General features: G+C 41.7%; 1 protein-coding gene across 1 annotated transcript; it reads left to right on the forward strand.

The window, feature by feature from the left end:
- Positions 1-1,668: 1,668 nt before the first annotated feature.
- Positions 1,669-13,316, forward strand: LOC123061505 (N-terminal acetyltransferase A complex auxiliary subunit NAA15). The gene is made up of 26 exons (XM_044484627.1): positions 1,669-1,914; positions 2,802-2,880; positions 2,981-3,063; positions 3,165-3,314; positions 3,686-3,801; positions 4,274-4,379; positions 5,174-5,245; positions 5,327-5,442; positions 6,171-6,303; positions 6,565-6,642; positions 6,806-6,859; positions 6,955-7,025; positions 7,706-7,760; positions 7,869-7,964; positions 8,773-8,901; positions 9,029-9,111; positions 9,185-9,415; positions 9,499-9,631; positions 9,703-9,816; positions 9,935-10,066; positions 10,777-10,833; positions 11,630-11,727; positions 11,798-11,856; positions 11,933-12,044; positions 12,128-12,228; positions 12,487-13,316. Exons 1-26 carry the CDS (start codon positions 1,864-1,866, stop codon positions 12,699-12,701), a joined length of 2,724 nt encoding a protein of 907 aa, XP_044340562.1. The 5' UTR covers positions 1,669-1,863; the 3' UTR covers positions 12,702-13,316.
- Positions 13,317-17,045: the final 3,729 nt, after the last annotated feature.

Consider the following 17,045-nt stretch of genomic DNA (forward strand, 5'->3'; position numbering starts at 1 on the left):
TGCAGTACCCTCCATACAACTACTCGCCGCCAGTCTATGCTTCCTCCCCGACGCCCCCGCTACGCCGTGGCCCGCTGCCCTTCTCGCACCTCGACGACACCGATGAGACCGAGGCCAACATGGACGACATCATCGCGGCAGGTTCGGCCGCGGCCGCCGCGTCTCCCGGGTTCGTCACCCAGGACGAGGTGGTGGATCTCAGTGGCGGCATGGACGGCGAGCTCGGTTACGTCTACGGCGAGGATGAGCAGCAGGAGCAGGAGGAGGAGGACGAGGAGGAGGAGGAGGAGCCGACGCCTGCGACGACGAAGGGGCGCAAGAAGAAGAAGCGGCGGCCAGAACAGGCGAGCCGCGCATCAAGTGGGCGTCCAAGGAGGAGGAATGCCTCGCCGAAGCATGGAAAGTTGTCTGCCTCGACTCGACGACCGGCGCGAAGCAGAGCATCGACACGTACTGGGACCGCATTAAGGCCGAGTTCGACGAGCTCAAACTCGTCGACCCCTACTTCAAAGGCGTCTACATGCAGCGCGGCTCCAAGGCGATGGCGAACCATTGGGGGCGTATCCAGGGGGCGTGCAACAAATGGCATGGGGTCGTCGAGGAGGTCGCGACTCGCCCGGAGAGCGGCGCTAGCGTCGAGGATCAGGTATGCCACGCCGGCCTCCCGCCTCTCTTCGCCGTGTACGCGCGCCAACTGTTTGTTCCTCCGCGCAGTTGCGGCGCATGTTCGCCCTGTACCGGCAGAGCAATAGCGACGCCGAATTCAAATACCTCCCACGTTTACAAGCGCATTGACAAGTGCGAGAAGTCGGCGGAAGTCCGGCGCACCCTCGACAAGGCCAAGGAGACCTACAAGCCGGACGCGCCGACTCCTGGCGCATCGGAAGGGCGGCCGGACGACAACAAAGTTGCCAAGAAGGGGAAACACGCCGACGCGGCCACCGCTCGAGTGCAGGAGTCCATCGAGCACTGCCTCGCCGACGCGCAGACCCGGGCCGTTCTTCGTGAAGAGAAGACCGAGGCGTGCTGGTCGGCGTTGATATCGAGCAGCGCCGTCAAGCTCGACCTGCTCCGGACGGACGTCACCGCGAAGAAGAGAAACACCGACCTGGCTTTTCTGCTGGGCGGGGCGGACATGCTCCAGAGCACCGACGAGGCAGTCAAGGCATGGTACTTGGCAGAGCGCGACCTCATTTTGAACCAACTTCCCTCGACAAGGCCGCCCCCGCCGACGCCGACGCCGACGCACACGCCAAGCCCGAGTGATGACGCCTCCACGCCGCCGCCCAGCAGCACCGAAGCCGCGCCGACACCGCCCAGCACCGAAGCAGCTCCGACACCGCCAAGCCCGCGCACGCCGACTCCGCCGACACCTGAAGCCGACCCCGTCGAGTGATTCGTTGCGCAGGCGAACTTGCGGCGCTCTGTTTTTTGTACGCTAGATTACATCCGATCGCCGAACTGTGACTTGTGATCGCCGGATTTGTGACGTCTTTTATAATGAGCGGGAACGACCAAGTTCAAATTTTCCGCATTCTAGGACCGGCGCTTGAGGACGTGACTGAGAGCTAGGTTGCCCCCACGAGCCGAGCTAGCGTCGGTTCGCCTCCAGGACGCTCTTTTTAGGTGCCTGGGGGCCGAACGGCTGGAGATGCTCTTAGCTCCCTGTACAAGTCTCGCGTCGGGTCATCGTTGCTTCCAGCGACACAAGAGACGGGTAGGGTTCCTTGCGGCCGAAGCGGCCACGCACGCACCACACCACAACTTAGACAGTCCACCCGCCGCCTCGCGGCTCCAAAACCCTCGCCTCACCCCCGCCCCCCTAGGGTTCGCCTCGCCTCGCAGCGCCGCGCCGCCGCAGCCATGGGCTCATCGCTCCCGGCCAAGGAGGCCAACCTCTTCAAAGTCATCGTCGTAAGCACCCCGCCCCTCGCTTCTCCCCTCGGTACTCGAATCGATCTGTTCGGCCTCTGAATCCGCTGCTCCGTAGCCGCGCTCCGCTCGATTCGACAGTCTGGATGCAGCCAAGCGATTGGAGATGCTCTAGGGGAGTGGCCGTGCGCAGGGGTTTCGTTGCCTAGGTGATTGCTCGGGTCGTTGGGTTGGTGTCTGGCCGAGGTGAAGCTTTGATTTGCGAGGGTTAGATCAGTAGGTGTCTCAGAGAAGCTTTTGCTTGGGAGACGGTCGTTTCGCCAGTAGAGTGGCTAGTTTGCTTCACAGTTGGGGTCGACATGTACTTTATCCCGCAAGGCTGACTTTGTGAAGTTGCTGGTGCTAAAAGCCAAATATATCATGTATTCTGGACCTTATTGGTATCTGTTGTTCAATCACAGCAATGAATTCAGTGTCATGTTATATCTAATCTGACATCAACTCCTTCTTGTAGTTTCATGTTAATAAATTTTATCTTGTCATGTGAACTTGCATCTTAACATTGTCCAGTAGCATTCGGTGATAGCTGAAAGGCCAATACTGGTCGCCGGTTGGAGTGTTACTATATTGGCCTGTTGAACCTTTTATCCTAGCTATGCAGGAGGGATACAACATTGAACATTTTATAGTACCTGGGGTTTCTTGTTTAGTGTTTTGATCATTTGAGTGTATTTCTGATAACACTTTTATAGAACAGTTAAAAGTTACAATAATTTGCACTGTAGACATGCAGACAGTTCAACTTTTGAGTCTTGCATGATTCTGCTTCATACCGGGATTGCATGTATATCTACTGTGGCATAATGTTATGTTCCCCTCTTAACATTCCGTACTCCCAAGTTTCTGATGTTTTATGGTTGCATGCACAGAAATCATATGAAACTAAGCAGTATAAGAAAGGGCTGAAGGCCGCAGATTCCATATTAAAGAAGTTTCCCGAACATGGAGGTCAGAAAGATAGCATTTGATTTTGTTCAACCTTTTGTGTTACTCTCTTGCTCCATGCAGCCTCCTCTGATCGCATACTACTTTGTCTCGTTTCTTGTAGAAACTTTATCGATGAAAGGTTTGACACTAAATTGTATGGATCGGAAATCTGAAGCATACGAGCTTGTTCGCCGTGGCTTGAAGGTTCTTAATCACAACAGATTTAGTCCAAATTTTGTTTTGTGACGATTAAGTTGATTATAAAAATGTAACTGATATGTATCGATCGAATTAAACATTTGCAGAATGATCTGAAGAGTCATGTGTGCTGGCATGTGTATGGTTTACTTTACAGATCAGATAGAGAATACAGAGAAGCTATAAAATGTTACAGAAATGCTTTGAGGATCGACCCAGACAATATTGAAATTTTGCGTGATTTGTCACTTCTCCAGGTTGGTACGACAATCCATTGCTTTCCCCCCTATTTTCTGGGTAAACCAATTCACACCTAACATATAGCTGCATTCAACTTAACTCCCCCCGCCCCCGCGGTCATGTAATGCTTCATCTATTGTTCATCATTGGTGAATTGGCCAATAAGCATGTGCACATATTTGGATTCCAAACATTTGATTTTGTCGAGCTCTTAGTACTGGATAAGTGAAACCAACTTTTGTGTTGGACATTTTTTTTGTTACCAGTATTGGTAACATTACATGGCACTCCTAGCATTACATGAAACTTGTTTTTCAGTGATATGACGTGATAGAAATAAAGGTTTTCTGCCTTCCAGCGAATGAATCTTATTTTTTCTTTTTCACAGGCGCAAATGAGGGACTTGTCTGGCTTTGTTGAGACTAGACAACAGCTTCTGACATTAAAGCCGAACCACCGCATGAACTGGATTGGCTTTGCCGTATCTCATCATTTGAGTTCCAAGTATGCCACTTTCTTGGTTATGTTGAGTTGATCTAGATCAATCAATTAAACCGTATGACCAGTTGAGCAAATAGGGCCTGGGACTCCAGCTCAATTCATATGTTAAACATAGAATGATAAAATTCCAGTACCAGACGTTACTATTTGAACCTCTTTTGAATTCAAGTAAGATCTTGTGTGATCTGCCACATGTCAGCATTAAGTATGGACCAACTTTGGATGCCTATAATGCATCGTCTATTGAATTGCTGCCAAAACAGCATAGCATAATGAATGCACATAATGCCACATGTGTACTTTTTTGGCAGATCAATAGTAGTATATTTTTATCTTACCTTCTTGCTATATCAGTTGTGAGGATTTTCTCGCATCATTATTCACAAGCTGCGTACTATTGCATGTATGGCAGGCTGTAACCTTTGTGATACGAAAATTCACCACTAATATCGTTGTTTCTGGTACCCACCTGCAGCTCTTCAAAGGCAATAGAAGTACTGGAGGCATATGAGGGGACACTGGAAGATGATTATCCCCCAGAAAATGAGCGGTATGAGCATGGTGAAATGCTTTTGTATAAGGTATACGTCTCTCCCTTTCCTGAGCCAGCATTGCAGTACCAGTAATAATGTATTGGTTTACTTTAAGCGTACAGTGAACTCTTATCATAATTCCCGACAGATCAGTTATCAATAGCATCCTATGTGTTTGTCATATCATGGTTTGGTTATTGTTAAACCTGTATGTAATTGCTGACATAGTGCTCTCAAAAGAAATCTTTGGGAATGGTTTATAAGCATTCTGTAATACTGATGCTACAGTACTACTTGCTGCCCATCTCTTTGAACCCGGCTGTTTTTTTTGCTTTGTTAATTTTGTCCCATCTGGATTTTCTTTACATGTCGAGTTACCATACTTATTAGTATTTTTGGTGTAACGTTCTTTCTGTGTGCATTATATTAGTTCTATTACTTTACCCCCACTTTCTCGTGCTAGATAAAGTTTGTTGTCTAAATCAGTCAATTCATATCTAGTACCTTTTCTTACTTCATCAAACAAAGAATATACAATAGATTTAAGTTGAACATATGGAGGTGATATGTATAGTCTAAAAACAATCCTTCATAACTATAACATCAGTAATCTTTACAGAAATAGTGAAAGTAGAATAACTGGTCAAAGTTGTGCTGTGGGCTCCATGCCAATTTCTCAAATGTCACTTGTGACTGGAGGAAGGACATGGTTTCAGTGTGCTATATAATTATCTGTCTTCAACCTTTCCCTGCTCCACCCTTAATTTCAAAGCTTTCTTCATGCTCTAACTCAAGAAATAGCTTACATTATTTGACTATTCATTGCTATTATTGTTGCACAGATATCGTTGCTTGAGGAATGTGGGATGCTGGACAGAGCCCTTCAGGAGATGCACAAGATGGAGAGTAAAATTGTAAGTTGTATCTTTCTATGTTTGAAGGAAAAAAAGTAGAACTGTCTGTAACATGTTCGCTTCTTGAATTTTGTCTGCTAGGTTGATAAGCTCTCATTCAGAGAACAAATGGCCTGCATTTTGTTGAAACTTGGCCGTTTTGAGGAGGCAGAGAAAATATATAGGTCCCTCCTTTTTATGAATCCTGATAACTACAAGTAAGTTGCTTGTACTCATTCTCTCACGTGTCTTTGTTGGTAGTTTATGTCTATGTACTTATGCTGCCATTTTGTTTACATGTTATGTTTATTTTCGTCAACTTACATAGGTACCTGTATTTTAGGTGCTGTTGTCATTCATAGGATACCTTTATTTAGGACCTATTATTTTTTAACCAGCTTAAATTTTATCACTAGACATGCGTTTAGAAAGCTTTGGTGAATTGCCATCTTACCGTATTATTTTCATGTATGTGACCTAGATAGCATTTTATTGTAACCAGATGCAAATTTAATCTTAGCCGATTGAGCAATTCGACCAACTACAGTACTTGTATTCTGATGTTGGTTACAATTGATCGTCTTCCTCCACATACACAATGTCTGTGTGGCAAAACTTTGCATACAGTTGATTAACCTCTCTTCCGCAACTGGCTCACACCTAAACCCTAACCCTTCTAGGCTTAAATGTTGGTATTTTTGATTCGGCAGGTGATATTAATCTCCCTCGTAACATAATGCAATAAGAGCCACACGTTCGTGATAAAAGGGAAACTATCACAAAATTTGACCTATAAGTCTAATGCCAGCTGGGTTCTGTAACTATTTTCTATGTTAGCAACTTAGAATAAAATACTATACCTCACTGCATTGTGTATACAGTCCTGGCTGGTATGGTCAACCTACTTCTGATACTCTAGAATTGGTCGTTGCCCTGTTCTATTCAGGTACCTCATAGCTGTGCAGAAGTGCCTTGGCCTATACTCTGAAAATGGTCATTATTCCGCTGATGATGTTGAACGATTAAGTGCATTATATAAATCACTCAAGGAAGAATATAGTTGGTCATCGGCTGTTAAGGTAAACCATCTAAAATTGTAATCTCATTTGCATTGATACCAGTTTTGTTGGTTCTTCCTTATATCCATGGTTGAGACCTTTGTGGACACTGCAAAATTTACCCTTGATGCAGGCATACATCATTTTGTTTTGCATTTTCATGATAATATTTTGTTTTACATGCGAAGTTAAATGTTATTTTCTCATCCGTATTGACTGTAAGTAGGCCATATAACCACCAACTTATTAATCTAAGTTTTTCTCATACCCTCCGTGCAACAGCGCATACCTCTTGATTTCCTAGAAGGTGAGAAATTCCAGGAGGCAGCAGATAATTATGTCAGACCACTATTAACCAAGGTAATCATATAATTTTAAAGTGATGGTTTGTTAGTACCTCGAAGGTGTCTCGTGGTCTCTGGCTGTGTGTGTAACATGTTGCCTTAAGATTTTTATTGGGTTTACTGGGAGCATGCTGTTACTCATTGTTATTGCTGATTGTAATGTGTCCCATATCTTTTAGGGAGTGCCGTCACTTTTCTCTGATTTAAGCCCGCTTTATGAGCATCCTGGCAAGGTAACACAAGCTATACTAGTCAACAGCATTTTCTTTTTCTTATTTCTTGTTTGTGCTACAAACCATTTACAGAAAATTGTTAATCTCATTAATAGGCAAACATATTGGAGCAATTATTTCTTAAGCTAGAAGATTCAATTAGGACTTCTGGATGCTTTCCTGGAAGGTAATCTTTTTTGCCTGGTCATTATTCTCAGTTTTATCATTCTTCCCATATCCTCATTAGTGTTATTGATCACAGCTCATCTTAAACTGTAAAATTATTGCTTGGCACCTTTATCGGGCAAAACTTGATATCAGGTTATGAATTTTTTGTTACCAAACTGAGACCGTTTTCGATTTTTAGTCAACTTAGCGAACATGTATGTAGTAGCACAACAATATGGTTATATGCTTCTACTGCAATATTAGGTTAATTAACTTAGCTGCTCGTCACTTAGTTGGCATCTTTAAAGATGCAAAAAGCCGAAAAATAATGTGCTAGAATCTGCCTGGAAGGGGTATCTAGAGGAATTTCTCTGCAAGGCATCTTATCAACCATTCTTACACAAGGAACAATGATGCACGTGAAACTTGGTATGGTTGATGTATGCCAAATTGTGCAGAATTTTGATGCTGCCAGAACTCCTATACCGTTCTCGGCTATAATGCAGCAAATTGTAACTTGAAAGTGTTCTATCATTCTTTTCAAGCATGTGGCTTCTTAAAAAACCCGCTACCTATCATACTCCTTGGAAGTAGTCATGTGTTAGCACTAGCCATTGCTAGTTTGAGCTGTCCCTGAACCTGTAGTTTTGACTTAATCTGTAAATTGTCACGTATTTCTTTAACGGTTTCTCCCTGCAGTTCGCAGATGGAACCTCCATCCACACACATGTGGACTCTGCTGTTGGTTTCTCAGGTTAGCATTTGGTGTGAACACCTGCATATTACCTGATAAACCACCGAGTTATTTTCAAATATATCTTTTGAAGTTGCATCATTATGTTTGTCACATGTCATGATGCAGCACTATGACAGAAGGAGCCAGTATGATATTGCTCTGGATAAAATTGACGAGGCCATTTTACACACGCCAACTGTCATTGATTTGTACTCCATAAAGGTAAATTCTCTCCCCATGCGCAATTGTGTTTTCCTTAGTATGCAATTAAGCAGCATCACCATTTCTCCAATATAGGATTTCCTGTAAATTTCAGTTCTTTTGAACTGAAATTTCATTCTTACTTAAATGGTTTCGTTTGGTGCCAATTGCTAGTTTAATACAACCTCTGTAACTTAATGTAAGACATTTTTGCAGTTTAAGTTAAACTGCAAAAACGTAGTTTAAGTTAAACTGCGAAAACGTCTTATCCTAATTTTTGACATTTCTGTAATCTTGCACTGCTGGTTTGGTCTTTCTTTGGATCCCCCTCCTCCTCTTTAATAATGAAATACCCAACATATTTCTGCTGCATTCTCCTAAAAAAGGAGTTGTTTACCCTTGCTAACCATTTCTTGTCTTACCTTTCCAATCTGCAAAATTTCTTTCTCCAATCTACTGGTCTTACACTCGTACTTTTTTGCTCTTCTCGCCCCCTCTAAATAATATTCCCAGAATATAAGGTGCACATGCTTTTCGAGATAAAACTTTGACCATCAATTATACCAATAATACGTAAATCATGTTACTGAAGAATTATACCATTGAAAACTTCTTTCGGATACAAATTCAATGGTGTATTTTTTATGACATAAAACCCACATTTCATTGGTTAAATCTATGGTCAAACTTAAATCTTGAAAAGCATGTGCACCTTCTATATTATGGAACGGAGGGAGTAGTAACTTCTCTTACTTTGTTCACCGTACATTGTGTTTAGATGGCATAATTCTCTGTAAATAAATCTGCTAGTGCACCTGCTTTATTTCAGGGGAATATTTTGCAACATGCTGGCAATTTTTCTGCAGCAGCAGCATTAGCGGATGAAGCTAGGTCCATGGACCTTGCTGATCGTTATTTAAACAGCGAGTGTGTAATGCAGATGCTTCAAGCTGATCAGGTATATTCAGTTAGAAACACAACTACTTTTTTGCACGGTTCCGCTGATGTAATAGTAAAACAGACACCGGCGAACCTTTTGTCAGCAAACACTACACATTTAACTGCTTATTTTGTGACTTGTGAAGGTCGGGCTAGCTGAGAAGACTGCTGTCTTGTTTACAAAAGATGGAGATCAGCACAATAATCTCCATGACATGCAGTGCATGTGGTACATGCTTCCCTCCCTCCACCATTAAGTGTCTATTTTTTTCTTCACTCTCTAAGTCGATGATCTCTTTAAGGTATGAACTTGCTTTTGGCGAGAGTTATTTTCGTCAAGGTGATCTTGGCCGGGCTCTGAAAAATTTCTTAGCTGTTGAAAAGCATTACACTGATATGACTGAAGATCAGTTTGACTTCCATTCATATTGCTTGCGGAAGATGACACTTCGGGCGTACGTTTCTATGCTGAAGTTTCAAGACCGTTTGCATGCTCATGAATACTTTCACAAGGCTGCTGCAGGGGCTATCAGGTAATGGTTCCTATTGGTCTGTCTATCAATTATTTTGTACTTCCCTTCAGAGATTTTTCTAAAGCTATTGTTAAAAATTGTAGGTGTTACATGAAATTACATGATTCTCCATTAAAATCATCTGCTGAGGAGAATGATGAGTTGTCAAAACTGCCAGCTGCCCAGAGGAAGAAGTTGAGGCAAAAACAGAAGAAGGCAGAAGCTCGAGCTAAAAGGGTAACCTCCAGAACTTTGTTTTAGATGTATCACTGCTAAGTCTGTCTTAATTTGCCCTTAAATCTCCCCAGGAGGCTGAAGAGAAACAAGAGGATGAAACAACTTCAACCAACAGTTCGAAATCTGGGAAGAAACAACAAGCAAGGCCAGTTGATTTGGACCCACACGGTGAAAAATTGGTCCAGGTATTCTTTTTCTATGTGATCAGTTGTACTCGTAGTATTGTACTTTTAGAAACATTAGTTTTTATCTTTTTAGGTCATTGAATGATTTCGTCTTCATTTTATGCATTTCTGTTTCCAGGTTGAAGATCCACTTGCAGAAGCCACAAAATATTTGAAGCTTCTGCAGAATAACTCGTCAGATTCATTAGAAACTCATATACTTTCATTTGAACTGAACATGAGAAAGCAAAAGGTTTTACTCGCTTTTCAGGTATGGTATTATGCACCTCATTTTGGGGGATATCCCAGTCTTCTGTTTTTTTCCTTTTCTTTTGCTGGAAATAAATTCTACCCCATTAAGAATTTAAGATATGGTATCGCTTGATTATAATTGAGAGAGCATCTGTTGCTTTCCTTATATTGTTGATAGACTGATGCTCATCTTTCCTACATCATGTTTCTTTATGATGCCATTGGATTACCTGCCGTTATTGCTTAGTTGGTGTATGTGGGGTTGTGGAAGATGAAAACCGAGTGATCTGCACATTAAAAATAGCACTGCGTAGTGCTTTGTTTGAAGTGGAAATTGTTTCATTCGTTGAAGATGTTCCTAAATATACCGCCTTTAAGCATTAGGTTTTGCAGCAATATATTAGTTATTTCTTAATATTTCAGAACTTTTATGACAGATGTACTAATATTACTTCTATCAGAGCAATTGTGGTATACAAAGCTTACCTGCAAACATTTTTTTTACGGGAAAGTTTACCTGCTAACATAATTATCTACTCCCTCCGTAACTTAATATAAGATGTTTTTTGACACTATTGACACTATTGATAGTGTCAAAAATGGTCTTATATCAAGTTACGGAGGGAGTACTTAGGAACAGATGCAGTAGTGTTTAAAAGTTGAACTAGATACACTATCTTAATCTGTTATATAGGCTTCTTAGTTTTCTTTATCTATCTCTTGTCACAGGCGGTCAAGCAGCTCATTAAATTGGACGAAAATAATCCAGACAGTCACCGAAGTTTGGTAAGCATCCAAAATTGCACCTTTGATTTTTCTATCAAAATTCGGAATGCCATAAAATTATTTTTCATTTTTATTTATGAGTGCGTCAAGATCATTTTATCTAGAGGTCTGGTTTGGCTGTGCATATTTATCTATATTCCGTTAGCCTGAGATTGGCACTATAAATCTGGATATTTGTTTGGAAGCAACACAGTTTGTTTACCTTTGTTGGGTTTATTCTTTTATTTGTGTTGCTATAAGGAGTCAGACCATAAACGCTGGGTGCACTTTGTATTTAGCAGTGCCTTTTGAACTGAGTTTTTCTCTTGGTTTGGATGGAAGAAGTTGGTGAGCCGAACCCTGTACAACGTTTTACTGGTGTATACTCTGCAGATGATGTGCTGAGTAACTGCCCTGTAAGGAATGACCATTATATTACAGGAATAATTGCTTTTGTAACGCTAAAATTCTTCTGGAGGATATAACTTGTTCAATTCAATGAAATCTACAAAGTATGTTTGTTGACCAATTGCATAAACCACAAATGGAATCCTCTTTTAGGAAATGGATGACTAGGAGTTTATTGCCACTATATATGACCTAGTGCTTACCTTTTAGCTTCTAATCTGTTTAGGTTATTGTTTGTTGTCGAGAATTTAGTATTGCTTTGTTAGCATTACTATTACTATGCTTGGAGTGTATTTAGCATGTGTTAATATGGAATGTGTACATATTGTTCATATTTCATTTATTTTTTTATCATGAGCTGACTGTTAGCAATAAATATATTCAACTTTGTTCTTTATTTTATTTGCAGATAAGATTCTTCCATAGGATAAACAATCTTCCGGCCCCAGGAACTGATTCTGAGAAATTAATATGGAACGTTCTGGAAGCTGAAAGACCAGATCTAAGGTTCTGAGATGGTGATTAATTTTATCAGTATGCATTTACTCCAGTTTATCTGACCAGCGAGTTCTTGCAGGCAATTACACGGGAAATCTCTTGTTGAAGTAAATATAAACTTCCTTGAAAAGCACAACGGTAATTATCTTCATTTTTCGGTTTATGGACCTTTTCTTGACCACGAATTTTACTAACTCAAATCGTTCTTTGCTAGCTTCTTTGACACACAGAGCAGCTGCAGCTGAAATGATGTACCTCTTGGAGCCGGATAAGAAGCTGCAGGTGATTAAATTAATTGAAGACTCAACAAATAACACAGCATCAGGGTAAAGATATGGAAGAAGAATATGCCTCTGATTTTATTCACTTGCTGTGTACATAGTATTTATATCATCTGAACTTTCTGCAGAAATGGTGTGCTTGGTCCCATTAAGGAATGGGGCATTCAAGATTGTATTGATGTTCATAAATTGCTGGATACTGTTTTTGCTGATCAGGATGTTGCAAACAGTAAGTTCCAATATGGCAATGCCCAAATTGTTTATTTTCACCTTACATTTATGTTTTTGAGGGCAATGGACAAGTCTTCTCTTTCTGCTGCTATAATATGTTGGTTGCTAAAATGAATACATATATTTGAGAAAAACCGATTACTTGCAATACTGAACTGCGCTGGATGCTGGCCTGGTATGGTTTGCCTGTATACCGGGCCAATAGATTCTTATTTTTAGTTATATATTGTCAGGATTAACCTCGGTATCTCTGCAGGGTGGAAGGTACGCTGTGCTGAATATTTTCCTTGCTCAACCTACTTCGAAGGCGCGAAAAGTGCTATTACTGCACATATTCCCGGCAGTACTTCCGAGAGTTCACCAGAAAATGGAGATGTACCAAGCCCACAAGCAAAACTTGAGGGAGACAGACACAGTTTGAATGGGACCGTGCATGTTGTGGATGATCTGAGCAACCTTAGCATGAGGTAAATGCGCCAACTAGTTGCTGCCTGGTTACAGCTGGAACAGAAATATATTTGGAACTGGAGCCAGTGCCCAACTAACCAAAGTGCACGGCAAGATATCCAAGTGGGAATGTGTTTTGTGCGCAGTGATTAACTTGATGCATTCATTTGAAGAGTATATTATTGATTGGGAGTTGAGATCTCTTCAATCTCCGGTGATTATCTCTGTTCCAGCTTTTGTACCTTTTCGTTGTCATCTTACATATGGTGGAAGGCCAAAACCTTTCATCCCAGTTACAATGGGGCTTCGCCAGGGTTTGTTGCTTGGCAGCAACAGGATGTTACGATTCTTTTGTCGAAGCCGATCTTGAATTTGTTGCCTGGTGGTTCTTTTTGTCGCAGATAGCTACCTGCACGCTTGTTGGACTACAACAATTTTTGGCATAAAACAGTTGTTAATCTCAAACTTTTGTGAACCATGATGTGTTGTTTGCAGTAGTTGGATGTACTGGGGGTTGCTCTACTTTTGCAACTTTTGGTCCCCATGGTTGTAAATTAGCCAAGTTAATCCTGGACATTGATATTGTATTTCGGTCTGTCCAGACAAATAATCGTCAATGTTAACTGAGTTCTTTTCTTCCACATGCGTAATACACATTTGGTGAAATTTTAATCTATCTGTAGTTTATTATTTCATGTTGTCTGCTATATTGACGCTGTGTCGCTGTCCTTCTGGAACATTAATCGTGTGAAAGTTTTACTTACAATAGTTTACTCGCTTGGTCTCTCAAAAAAATACTGAGCGTTTTGGCTCTGGGGCTCAAGTGCCTCTCTTTTCAAGAGCGGCATACATGGACGTCCAGGTGATCTGGGCCAGGCCACCTTTTCTCGTCATAGCGTTGCTTGGAAAATGCAACGGAGTGCTATCCGGGAGATGGCTGCTGTTGACATAGCTGGAAGAGTCGTGAGAGGAGGTATAATAAGGTTCCATCGAACTTGTTTTTCAAAATATATAAAAATCAGATTATATTTAGAGGTTTCAAAATATGCCAAAAAGGACATCCAAATAAATATCATATTCTTCAATTATGTATAAATTTACATAAAACGACAAATACGTTGGCCAAATACAAAAAAAGAGTCCATTTTAATGTGTCTGTCTTTTTATTGTACGTCACATATGAATATATATGTTCATAAAATTTTGTACATGCATACTACAAATATATGTCTACATGTATACTTTTCTCAGACTTTCTGTAGGTGTGGAAAAAGTATTTTTGCTGGAAAAATAACATGAAGATCAATGGAGCTTGGCTCTGCAGACACTTTTCGGATGTAAGTGGACTATAAGAACTTAAATATTGTGTTTCTGTTGAGTTGGACGAGAGAGAAAAGAAGCTGGTTGTAATGGGCATCAAAAAGTTTTCTGAGAGTGAAAGATGAGCCATATGTTAATGAAATAGTATTTTCTTGTAGCCAACTACTCATATACTAAGCTTTGTACTAAATCAATGACACTTATTTTAAGGCTATAAATGACATGGCAACATGTTATTAGCAAACAGCTAGCTATATTAGAGACTAGGCTTCGAGGGATGAGCACTCTGCCCACACCATTTTGACTACGAGCAAAGTTAAGCACAAAATGATTCTTATCCAAAAATTTAGCATGATTTGATCCTTTGATCTACTGCTATACACAACAACGCTAGGGTACCTGGGCTACTGCTGTAGTCTACGGCGGTAGCCCCTAACCCGACATTGATATAACCAGACTAACCCTGGGTTAGTGGCCAACCGACACGTGTCCATTGGCCGCATTTCAAACAAACGCTGCAACTTTACTTGGGCTTCAAGCAAAGCTAACTCATCCAACTCTGGAAGAGATATTCTCTCGTTATCTTTACAAGGAAGATATAGGCTTTTGGTTGAGCAATCACTTCAACAACTGTCTTCGTTTCACCTCGACCCCACTTTCCTTTGACTCAATAAAAAGAAAATGAAACTAACAAAGAAGCTAAGTGTTCGTGTTCCATTGTCTTCATTCATTATCTTCAAATGCAACCATTGGTTTCGACAGTTAAACCGAATCTCTAGGGACTTTTATTTGTGTTATCCTATGAATCTCACAAACATATTAGTCCCTCAATCAGGTTTATCGTTAATACTCCAAAACCAACAAAGGAGTGGCACTAGATGCACTGACAACCTCCCTCTTTTTGGTGATTGATGACAATCTGGTTGAAGTTTTTAACGGGGATAAAAATATATGAAAGTAAGAACTTGGAGATTATGATTCCATGATATAGAGAGGACTCCCCCTAAAGATGTGCATATGAAGACTTTGCTTTGAATGCAAATGCACATGGCAGGTTTTGATTGTGGAGAACTCCCCCTATATCTTGGAATCCAATCACATTGCATAGTAGATAATTTGAAGATAATGGAATGCACAATGATAAATTGGTGTCTGCAGAATGATTTCATGGGCATAATATCAAATTTAAGCAGCGAGCAAAAGAACCAGAGTAGCAAGTGTGCATATGTCCATCAGGACTTAGGGGTACACGACTCATACCAAGTCCTAAGGGTACACGACTACTAGTGCCTGCTCAAGAGGACCTTCGTGGTCATACTGCTCTTGTGCGGACTTGTCGTTTAGAAAGATCTGCCTAATTTGCCCCTCCCTTACGAAGGTAAGGGCGTACCAAGTTGTCTAATCCCGGTCGGAGCATCTCTAATCGAACTGGCCGACCTTGCGCATCCAGTGCAAGCATCCAAGTCAAGAAAGTTATTGAGGGACCTTGCATCGGTGTTGTAGGGTAGTTGTGACGATTGTCCTGCCTGGGCGTGGAGCGGGTTCCCTTCACTGTGTCCTTCGCAGGTGGTACCAAGGGAAATTCCTTCAATAGTTGAGCTGATGGTGGCCATGATGTTGCTGAACCTCCAAGGGCAACAATATATTGCCCCTGCTCGACCACCTGTCTCTCCATGAGGTGGGAAAGTTGTTGATGTAGGGCGACCTCCCGGCGGGTGCTTACGAGCTCTGCCATGATGAGGTGAAGCAGAGTGTCCTCGGCGGTGGTGAAGCAAAGTTGATTCCAAAGGAACGGGTAGTCAGTATCCGAGATAGTCTTCCCTTGCTGCATGGAATTCATCATGCTCCTGCTCGGCAGACACCGACTGGCTTGTACTTCGTTCATTTCTGGAATGATGTCGCGTAGCCATAGAAGGGCCTCATAGGCAACACACTGAATGGCTATACCTCAGTGTGCATAGAGGCTTTGTCATGGTTTTATCACGGCAGATGTCCTCGTGAAAGGACTGAGTCTCGAGGCCATCGCAACTAGGTGGTTGCTTGAACGGGTTTGATCGGAAACGAAGGACGCGAGTTTACCCAGGTTTGGCCCCTCATGGTGGAGGTAAAAGCCTACTCCTACTTGATTGATATTGATGATCATCTTGATTACAAGAATGCAGATTCACTAACCTAGCTTTCAAGAAATTGTAACTTAGTCTTTGAGTCCTAGGAACTCCCCTTGGAGATTCCAGGTCGTACTCTTAACCCGTATCCTACTCTATCTATTAATGTCTTGCTGTAAGTGCATCAAGTGCCCCCTTAGTGGTTGTAACATCCCAAATTTTCAATTTGGAATGTTATACAATAGATCATCTTTGCATATCATATTTTATTGCATTTTGGTTGATCCTAAAAATTTCACGCAACTCAAGGACCCTCAGAGAGAGTTGGGGATTTCGTTATTTTCATATTTGAGTTTTCTCAAATTTTGAAAATAGCATCATTTGATTTTATTTATTTTATCTTCAATTATTTCTATTATAAAAATATGAGAGAGGGAATAAAATGACTTTTCCAAAATAAAGAAACATTGAGGATTTAATAATAAAATCAAATAACATTTTATTGTGGTTTTATTTGCTATTTTATTTGAATTTAGGAAAAATGCGCGTTTTTCAAAATTGCATTTAGGCCCCAAATAAATGTTCATCCTGTGCGGCTTGATATTAGAAGCCGGGGAAAATTTATTTTCGGGATTTTTGGAGTCCGTTTAGTATTCCTTTTGTTTGTTTTTCTGCGCATAATAATCTTTTTTTTAAAAAAGTCTGAACCGACCTCCGGGCCGTGTTTGGCCCGGACTCCTAGGGGGGGGGCTTTATATAGCGTGCCACCCGGGACGAAGCAGCCCAAGCCGCCGCTCCAAACCCTAGCCCGAGCCGCCCCAGCCGCCGCCGCGCCGCCGTTGCTGCGCTGCCGGAGCCCGCCGCCGACGAGGTCGACTCCGCCGGTTTTTTTAGAAAACCGTTGGTTTTCATCGGTTTATTTTCGATTTTTTTAGTTTCGTTT

The sequence above is a fragment of the Triticum aestivum genome, chromosome 3A (assembly GCF_018294505.1).
Source record: "Triticum aestivum cultivar Chinese Spring chromosome 3A, IWGSC CS RefSeq v2.1, whole genome shotgun sequence".
Taxonomy (NCBI): domain Eukaryota; kingdom Viridiplantae; phylum Streptophyta; class Magnoliopsida; order Poales; family Poaceae; genus Triticum; species Triticum aestivum.

Excerpts from the sequence above, each read along its gene's own strand:
- LOC123061505 (XM_044484627.1), top strand. The coding sequence starts at position 1,864 with ATGGGCTCATCGCTCCCGGCCAAGGAGGCCAACCTCTTCAAAGTCATC. Across the intron at positions 6,643-6,805 it reads TCAGACCACTATTAACCAAG|GGAGTGCCGTCACTTTTCTC; the intron begins GTAATCATATAA and ends CATATCTTTTAG. Across the intron at positions 11,857-11,932 it reads CTTCCTTGAAAAGCACAACG|CTTCTTTGACACACAGAGCA; the intron begins GTAATTATCTTC and ends GTTCTTTGCTAG.